At 32.9% G+C, this 10262-nt stretch overlaps 2 protein-coding genes across 2 annotated transcripts; one reads left to right on the forward strand and one right to left on the reverse strand.

The window, feature by feature from the left end:
• Positions 1 to 418: 418 nt before the first annotated feature.
• LOC134261851 (transmembrane emp24 domain-containing protein 3-like) lies at positions 419 to 1087 on the forward strand. The gene has a single exon (XM_062744242.1). It carries the CDS (start codon positions 419 to 421, stop codon positions 1085 to 1087), a length of 669 nt encoding a protein of 222 aa, XP_062600226.1.
• Positions 1088 to 2744: 1657 nt separating this feature from the next.
• On the reverse strand, positions 2745 to 8783 carry LOC134261853 (uncharacterized). The gene is made up of 2 exons (XM_062744243.1): positions 8281 to 8783; positions 2745 to 3421 (listed from the first exon to the last, which is right to left on the reverse strand). The coding sequence occupies exons 1-2, from the start codon at positions 8727 to 8729 to the stop codon at positions 3373 to 3375; spliced, it is 498 nt and encodes a 165-aa protein (XP_062600227.1). The 5' UTR covers positions 8730 to 8783; the 3' UTR covers positions 2745 to 3372.
• Between the last annotated feature and the right edge of the window lie 1479 nt (positions 8784 to 10262).

Genomic DNA, 10262 nt, shown 5'->3' on the forward strand with positions numbered 1-10262 from the left:
GATCAGAAGCATTGGTTACGGAAGATTTTTTGAAAAACATTTTTGGTTGAAGATGGTATATTGTTTCTGAAATTATTTTTAACGATAAAAATAGCCAACTCCTCTGCTCAAAAAGAGCCCTACATTACACAATCCTTGAAGTAACAGAGTATTAGGAATTTTTTTTTTTGTTAGTTTTTTTTTAAACAAAAACGAAATACATGTAATTGATCAACATTTTATTATTTCTTTATTTAAGTCTTATGGTATAAAAACACGTTATTGAGCGACACGTCCAAATAGCATAGCAGCTGTTGCACTGGTCGTTCAATATACAGTGTAACGTGGCGGGCAACATCTAGTGATCTAGTCCTCAGATCTTGCACACAAATCATTGATTGAACATTAAAGAAAATGATTGAAAACCAGTTAATACATCATGGGAACTTATCATACACGCCTCGGGAGTGTTCCTCTGGTTTTCTTGTTTATAACGTTCGCAATAATTTCCGATGAGAATGTCAGCAGTGCCTCGTTGATATTCGAATTGCCTGACAAAGAAAACTACTGCTTCTCTGAAGATTTTGATGGAGTAACGGTAGGAAAACGGTTCAAATTTCAATATAAAGTTATAAGAGGAGGAAATAATGACGTAGATGCCAAAGTTATCTCCCCTAATGGATTAGTTTTGTTCAGGGAATCGAAGAATCACGAAGGGGAATTTGTTTTTGATGCTTCCAGAGGGGAATTCAGATTCTGCTTTGGAAACGAGTTTTCAACTTTTACTCATAAAATTGTGTACTTTGAGTTGAGAAACATGGAGATTTCTAATCTCGCGGTAGAAGCGGGAGACAAAATCCCTACCGTGAAAACTTCCGCTGAAGCTTCTTGTGACGTCATTCACGAGCGGATGTCGTCTGTAGTCAACTATCAACGAGAGTATCGTTTGAAGGAAGCCATGGGGCGCCATGTGGCAGAGAATATTAATAAAGGGGTCTCATGGTGGTCCGTGGGACAAACGTTTTTCATTTTACTGGCCGGTGTGGGGCAAGTCCTTCTGCTCAAGACTTTCTTTTCAGAGAAGTCGCCAATAAAGCAGGACGCTTGATCACGACCAGACGTACTTATGTAATGACTACTTAAATCTATCATATATCAGTACTTATTGCTTGATTATCATTATACTTCAAATCTATTAATGTCTAATATTGTACGCCAATGAGATATGTCTCAAGCTCAATGAGATGTTTTCGTATTTTACATTAATGTCAAACCATGGCAGATACTTTATACCAATATCATTTCTGTTGCATAAATAATATTACTTGTGGTATGTTTTACCTTTTATAAATTCACTTATAACATTTTATCATGATGAACACTTGATATTCATGTATCAACAACTACTGGTGGTAGGTCTACATCATAAACCTACATGTAGAATGGACTAAAGGTGTATATATATAAAATTATATACCTATCTTAAAACCAAGGGACTTGCTCCAGGCGTGTAATAATTATTTATTTTTTAAAAAATCATATAGATCTACGGTAAAACTGATTTTTAAAAATACACACTTTTAGTATTACGATAAATATATATCATTTTTAAAAATAAAGAATAACACACTGGGAACAAGCCCCTGAGTTTAAACTAATTAAAGGGATTATCTTTTCATTTGGGAGGGGGATGAAGTATTAAAAACACATAATCTTCGTTTCACTTTGTTACTAGTCCCCTTCCCTGCCCTCCACAAAATATAGAGTTGTGGAGTTTGGACATTTAATTATACCTCCTTTATGCTTGTCAAATTTTATTCAAGTGAAGAAGAAAAAAATATCTGTCTCTGATCATCTTGCAAATAAATAAATACACAAAAAATTGCCATGCAAGCACTACCCCTTTGGAATAATCTGACACACACACACGTACAGAAAAAAATGCCAGTTCCCCTCCCCTTTCAGAATCAAATGGCTGTACCCTAGTGATATGTTCATAGCTTGTTAATTTTTTTTTAACAATCTATAGCATGTATATAAGTGTCAGCTGTCTGAGGGTATTGTACAGTTTGTGGATATGTTGTCAACTGGATATGTTCATCTTCATTATAATGGTCTCATATCTTTGAGAATAGATGATCAATTTTACAAACATTCAAAATTAAATACTGTACCAATTAATCAGTGAATACATGTTTGTATTATATCTGTTTGTACTGTAGATAAAATTGTTCATATCTAAAATAGTACAACAATATACGGAGGTGTGTGGTCACTATTGCCAGTTTTATGTCACTAAGCCACTCTAGCTATTCAAAGAAATAATAACTGGTCAGATTATACTTCAAGTATTTCATATTGTCCAACCTCAAGTCTCAACTGTTAATTCTTTTAAGGCCTGGGTACTAGTATTTAAATATAATCCCTTCATTGCACTGAAAATGAAGTCCGAGATCAAAAACATATGTACACTTTAAATAAAGCTAGAGGTACTGTGAGCAATGATCTCACTAAATGATACCCCCAACCATATGATTTTAATGGCAGTGTCCATGTTTTGCTGTGGAAAACCTAAAATATGTGTCGGATCAAAAAGTAAAATAGGAGATGCACAATGCAAATATGTAATAAAGGTTCTGTAAAAATAAAATAAGAGTCAAATTTTAATACAGTATCAAAGTGCTCTTTACTCAGGAATATTAGGGGGGGGGGGGGGTTGATAAATTTGACCTCAATATGAAATCTGATATAAACTATAAAAACAATTTAGTTTTCTCTGGTTTTAATCAAGGGAAAATAACAGATACATTGAGCTACATGTATAATTAAACAGAAAAACAATTTGCACTTCAAACAACAATATGTATATATAATTATAATACTTCTGATGGCTAACACCTCAACATATGGACCAATTCGTTGTCTCTGTCCTATCTCTACTACAAAGTCTACTAAATATATCCCTATATCTAAATAAATTCCACTGCAAAATCTGAGCAAATAACAAATATAGAATTTAATCTACAAAGATTAAAAAGATATAAATATGTATATTTTAAAAATTAAAAAAAACACACAAAATGACAACAAACAGCACCATGAGACAAATATGTGCACTTAATGAATGTGATCAACAAATGTACAGATTCTAAATAATTAATTAATACTGATCAAATATATCATGACTTTAATTAATTAAAGTCTCCCACATTCCTGTTAAGTGTTTCATTAAAAAAATGTCAATATCACATATATTATGCTTGAATGGCATACACAGGATAAAAAACAAACAACAAGAAGAAAAAGGGAATGACAAACTGTTTCTGATATTAATACTGGTATTCACTCACTGATAAAAATTCCTGGGGAACAGGAAAGATAACTCTTTTGTAATCAGTGTAACTTGAATAGCTTGTTGGTGGTGTGCATTTCATCAACATACCTAAAACAGAGCATTGAAAATTAATAACCTTTTATCAGCTAACTGCAAATTCTATTTTTTTTTTACTTTAGATGTACAGTAACAATAAGATTGATGTATTAACCTATCAGTGTAGCTTGAATGAGGTATCACACACTTTCTATCATAAAAATCTTTCCAACTGATGAATATAAAAGATTTTTCAAGTTAATTTCTACATTTCTTTTTATTTAATTCATTAATTTATTAATTGTTTCATTTTTGTTTTTTCTAGTTGTTGTTTTCTTTTTAAACCTACTCTTTATTTCTTAAAAAACATTATAAAATTATTTATTCAATTCAATGAATTTGCCCAAAATTTTGACCAAAACATAAAAGACTGTGAAATGAATTTGCCCAAAATTTTGACTAAAACATAATAGACTGTGAAATAATCTTCCATCTAATTTTTATGCCTGGTCATCTGACTATATTCAACAAGATGAACAAGGAGAGACAACCTTTAAGTGTTAAACAGATCTGTTACTGACAGCACTTGTCTACCATCTTTCTCTATGATCTCTGTGCACAAGATTCTTGCTTTTATTTAAAAAAAAATTACCAGGAAATATATTTCACCCTCTGTTTAAAAAATATTTTCACCCTATATAAAAAAAATTAAAGAACAACCGCTACTTCCCAAAACAAACTTTTAGTAGAGGAGGAGTATTTTCTCAATTTTTTTTTATGTTTTTTTAATAAAAACTTCTGTCATATCTTGCTTACTTTTTTCTGACAGAAAACCAGATTCAAAAACTTTCTGAACATTAACAGGCTACAAATTTTTGTTCTGATGTTTTATGTCAGCTGAGATGTCTTGTGATACTATATGATGATGACTGTAGGTTAATTCACATGTACTCAGTGTATATATAACTGTATACTGTTACATAAACTTTAGGGAGAATTAAGGAGGGGATTTTATTGTGATAGAAAAAGGGCTGGGATGGATGAACACATACATGTATCATAATTCAAGAACAAAAATTTAAATTATGATTGAGTGTCATATTTTTGGTTCATGCTTAAAGTGTTTTTAAAAATGTTTAAAAATTAATTTCTATTCATTACAAGTATATTTGTAAATTTTTTTCTATGCCCCCCCCCCCAAAAAAAAAATTAACCCTCTTTGATTTTTTTCTTTTTACAACAAATGAGATCCTAACAATAAAATGTCATGTTTCTATCATAATATAAATCTTCATTGTCATACACTAACACACCCTATCAGACTTGGTCTGAAATATCTGACATTTTCCAGGCTTTTTCACGATTTAAATATTTTACCTGTCAGACTTTGACACAATTTAAACTTCAGTATTCAGAAAATATTTGAAATTATTGATAAAAGTTTCATTTAAGTGCTACCTACTGAAAAATTCACAGATGACAGATCTAAAGATATTTAAGCAAGTCTCGTACAATCAATAATCTATATGTGTGTCAGGTATTTAAACTGATTGTCAATATATATAAACACCCTTTTTAACTTAAATATGGAACGCCATCACTGCCTTATAGCATAAAACTATGCATTCATTATGTCAATCTATCATTACGTGATGTGAACATATCTTTACGTTATGTCAATTTCTTATGGGGTGATGTAAAAATATCTTTACATCATGTCAATGCTACATTACATGAAGTAAACACATTCTTCCATTATGTCAGCACTTTATAACTTGAAGTCGGAAGTTCATTATATGAAGTGAAAATATGTTCACATTGTGTTAAAACTTTATTACGTGAAATGAATGTTTCTTTATATTATTTCATTTCTTTAATATGTGAGGTCAAAATTGCATTACGTCAAGTAAATTGTGTTTTATAATTAAACTTATCATTACATGAAGTCAAAAGTCCATTCCTTTTTGAGAATGTATATGTCTATTATATCAAAGCATTATTACGTGATATGGATTTATCTTTATTTTACGGCGAGAGCATCATGATGTGAGGTGAACACATCTTACCTTTATGTCAGTGCTTTACGTGGTGTTAAAAGTGTATAACATAATGTGAAAATATCTTAATATTATATCAACACTTTATTACATTATGTCAAAACTCCATTCCGTGATGTGGATATATAATTACGTTATGTCAACTCTTTCTTATGTGATTTAAAAAATATCTTTATCATTGGCGTCGGAAGCAAATTGAAAGTGGGGGGGGGGGGGCTAAGTGTAAGAAAATTTTTTTGTACCTCCAAAAAAACCTGACAAGCAAAAAAAAAAAATGAAATATCTATTTCCCAAACACGAAAATCCTATTTCGTGGGGGGCGGGGGGGGGGGGGGGCAAGGTTCGAACTCCAGTACCAAAAATTTTCTTCCAAAGCTGAATATCTAGTACATGTATAATAATGAATGTTGACGACCGTGTTTTAATGACTCGTAAGGGGGGGGGGGGGGGGTCCCGATTGAGTAGGACGAATTACAGACACATAATATCAGCCCCCTCTTTTCCCAGACATTACCTTATTTTAGAAAATGTAATGTTCATTGAAAGTACAGCCCCCACCCCCACTTGTTGTTGAAGTATTGTCCACTATAGGTAATATAGTATAACTGAAAAAATATAGGACTGATCGAAGTCGGACCCCCTCTCCGAAATAGGATTTTCGGGCTTGGACAATTTTTTGGGCTTGTCGAGTTTTTTTTTCGGGTAAATAATTTTTTTCTTTCTGGCTGACATCCTCTTTCAAATAAATGCTATGTCACGGAATTAGTTACAGTAATTTTTTCAACCATTCCAAGACCAGAATTCTGTTACAAAAATCTACCAGTCCCTCTTCTAAATCAATTGAATATGCTTTAATAAGCATGCATGGGCACATATTTGTGGCACATATGGGAAGCTTGAAAAAAGAAGGGGGACGGTATATTGGTGACCAAAGGGGGAAAGCGGAAAAACTCCCCGGCAAGCTTTATAGTTTTATAGAAAAAAGTTTCAATTTAATTCAGCTAAACTTAATGTGAAAGTAATGCAATGTCCTACATTGTAAAACTAATAAATTTATTAATTTTATGTATATTTTGGTGACTAAAGATGGTAGGGCGGGATTTCTGCCCCCTCCCCAACCCGCCAGTGCACGTGTGTTATACGATATATCTGTTTACACTTTAAAAAAGGAGAGTTAAAGACTGATAAAAAATACAGTGTTCTGAGTAAGATCAGAAGTTTAAGATTTTTATTTTAAAATAAAAGCAATTCAGAAAAAGAAAAATGCTGCACGACTCATATTTGATTTATTTAATTATCAGATAAAAGTAAACGCCATTGAATTTCGGCGCGTGACTTTAATTCACAGTCGCAGTGTTAAGGCTTTGCATGTTTCAAGATTGTCAATCATTTTTCGCTTAAAGTTTTCATTTAAAGATGCAATTCCCAAATCGCTGAGAATTTAATTTATGACAGTTTTCTCTCCCGCCATTTTTAGTGCTTTCGGAAAGCGGAAAATACGTTAAGCTCATATAAAGGCCGAGGATACCCGTGTTCGCATAACGTAATAGTGAATCGACATAATGTAGAAGAGTGCGCGCAGTATGACATGAGCTTTTCACATCTGATATGAGATGAAATAGCCTAAGATACATGTATGCTGACAAGAGGCTGAGCATTTTTGACACAATGTAAAGACACAATGACATAACGTAATAACGATTTGTCAAAAAGTAAGGGCAAATTCACATCATGAAATTGATTCACGTCGTCATGTAGCATATTGAAGGCATAATGTAGTAAAAGAATTGACCACATGTGACAATTTTTTCAGATAATGTAATGAAATTCTGACAACGTATTATAGCGAATTGATATTGAGTTAAAGATACATTCACATCATGTAATGAAATACTTAGACCAAATAGTCGAGAGTGCACATAATGTAATAATGAGTTGAAAATATATAAAAACATTTTTACACCAAGTAAAATTGTTTTGACTTAATGGCATAAAGAGCTGATATAATGCAATGGAAGATTGGCACAATGTAATTAAAGTACGAGTTAATGCCATAAAGACTAAACATAATGTAATTGAAAGTTGACATAACGCAATGGTAGTGTGTGTAATTGTCATAAGGAGTTGACATAATGTAATGAAAGGTTGACACAATGCAATAGCAGTGTGGACTAATGTCATAAAGAGTTGACATGATATAATGGAAGGTTGACATAATGCAATAGTATTGTGGGTTAATGTCATAAAAAGTTGACATAATATAATGGAAGGTTGACATAATGCAATAGTATTGTGGGTTAATGTCATAAAGAGTTGACATAATATAATGGAAGGTTGACACAATACAATAGTAGTGTGAGTAAATGTCATAAAGAGTTGACATAATGTAATGTAAGGTTGACATAATGCAATAAAAGTGTGAGTAAATGTCATAAAGTGTTGACATAATGTAATGGAAGGATGACGCAATGCAATCGTTGTGTTCTGCTATAAGGCAGTGACGGCGTTCCATATTAAATGACTTAATTCATCTGTTGTAAAGAAAAAGATCTATACCATGTCTGTCTGAATGAACAAACAGTTAAGAGGTTTTGTATCACAGGTTAACAAATTCAGACACAAAAGACTGATAGCATTGACAAGTATGGGTTTATGTTTATAAAAAAGGTGTACGTGTGAACACAGCCATCATTGGTTTGACAGTTATAACAAGATGATTTAGTTATTCAAACTGCATATATATATTACCACAGTTCACTATTTTTTTAAATGTGTCTTTCATTTTTTTTAATTTTGTGTGTGTTTGTTTATAGGGGTATAGCTAGGCCTAGGGTTGTATATTTTTTATACCCAGTACGTAAAAAGGACACTTACCTCCCCATTGGGCTGTTAATAATGGGAAACCTTTTGGGGGGTCGGTCAGCATACGCTATCGGCATTTCACTTCCCGTGCCCCAGTTTTGTGGTTCAAAGGCCACCAGGTATCCCCTGGAAGGAAGCATCTGCCTAAGTGTTGAATACTCCTCACACCGCGTGCTGGGATGAGACTTAAATATAGCGTTCCCGGGACCACGATCAAAAGTTCTCAGGGGCGGATCTGTGACGGGAATCCAGTGGTGTTCCGCGGACGGAAGTTGTTTTGGCGCCAGAAGCTTGTGTCGTGGGACGGGCGCTGTGGACCTGAGATCTGTGGGGATGTACCGTTTGGTGACCCACACAGTTTCTGTCGGCTGGTTTCTCGCGAGCGCTGCCTCTCTTTCCTGTAGATATTTACTGTAAGCGTGCTTGTAGGCGCCAAAGGCGCCCATACTGAGGGCCGTCATCTCGAAGCGTCGTGTTACCAAGCCTGTTGTCAACAAGATCAATGTCAATCCTATTTATACACACGCTTGAAACTAAAACTTATATCGGTGACGGTATTAACAATCCGGATATTTTTATTTTTCGTAAGCTGTCTCGTAAACGCTTTCAAACTTTTTTTGCTTATGCTTTGTTGCATTTATTTTGTATGACTTGAGAAAATTTACAATAATGTATGATGTAAAAATCTTCCCATGATTACATGTTATGTCATGACCAGACAGAAAGGTAAATCGATATTGCTTTGAATAACGTTAGGTTTCACAAAATGGAAATTATTTCAGATAAGGAAAAAGGTTAGTAAATCATGAAAACCTGTAATCTTTGAAATAAATCCGTCAAGATAACTAAACAATACGTTTTGTTTATTTCATGAATAGCGTTGATTGGAGATTCTTGGATTTACCGTGATGTTCCCTCGATCAAATATTGGGATTAGATGCCTTCACGTCTTTTTGGGGGTACTTTCTTGTAGCAAAGATATGCTAGAAAGTGCAATTTCTAGTTTGAAATTTTAAAAACTTTTCTTTTCTGAAAGAAAATCTTAATCTGTAATTTTAAGCATTTTTGTTGGTCAAAGTTTTTGCTTTGCTTATATTTGTAAGTATTTAGGAAAATCTTTAAATAATGTACTAATAGTCAACGATACATTTGACAATTTGTTACAGGTTATATAGTTAACACTTTAGGCAGTAATAATTTACGTAGTTTACTTTTGTATACATTTTGCTAGGGTTTTTGAAGTTCCGGTTAAAACTTAAAATTTAAGAGACAAAGATAAAATTACATTTTTCACTGAAATAAATGCTATCTATAGACCCCTGAGCTTGATTAGCTTATGCTACTTTACTATCTGGGTTAAAAACATGTAAAATATACAAGTAAAATTTTAAAAATATTGATTTCCAAAAACTTTAGGCTGATAATATCTATTGTCAGACAAACCAAGCCTTGCAATACAAAACAATTCACCATGATCAAGATCGATCGATGGCATAAATTTTTAAGGGGTCCAGTATCCAATAGAATTTTTCGTTTTCTATAATTTGTATTTAAACAGATATGCTTTGAATTCATTACAATATCAAAATCTTATTAGAGGACTTCAGTGTAGACGTCTCCGGATGTTAAAGACATAAGAGCCTTAAGAACATGTGCATGATGGATTATCTCCCATTTTTCATTTTTTTATATGGATTTTCAGAAATTGAAAATGTAAAATCGTATTCCCTAAACGATGAACAAAAATTACACACGGCATTAATGACAGGATATAATAAGGATTTAAAACCAGGAAAGTACAGAGATGATCCCATAGACATAAGTGAAATACAGTTTCATCTCTTCTACATCAAAGAATTTGAGGAACATATCGGAAAATTCACTGTAAATGCCGGTTTTATAATAACGTGGAAAGATGACAGACTAATTTGGAATCCTATAGATTACAATTACACTTTTTTCACATACTTCCCTCAGAACAAACTTTGGCTTCC

This window comes from Saccostrea cucullata, unplaced genomic scaffold, assembly GCF_032062105.1.
Source record: "Saccostrea cucullata isolate Sc308-1 unplaced genomic scaffold, CSIRO_AGI_Scuc_v1 ctg12263, whole genome shotgun sequence".
Taxonomy (NCBI): domain Eukaryota; kingdom Metazoa; phylum Mollusca; class Bivalvia; order Ostreida; family Ostreidae; genus Saccostrea; species Saccostrea cuccullata.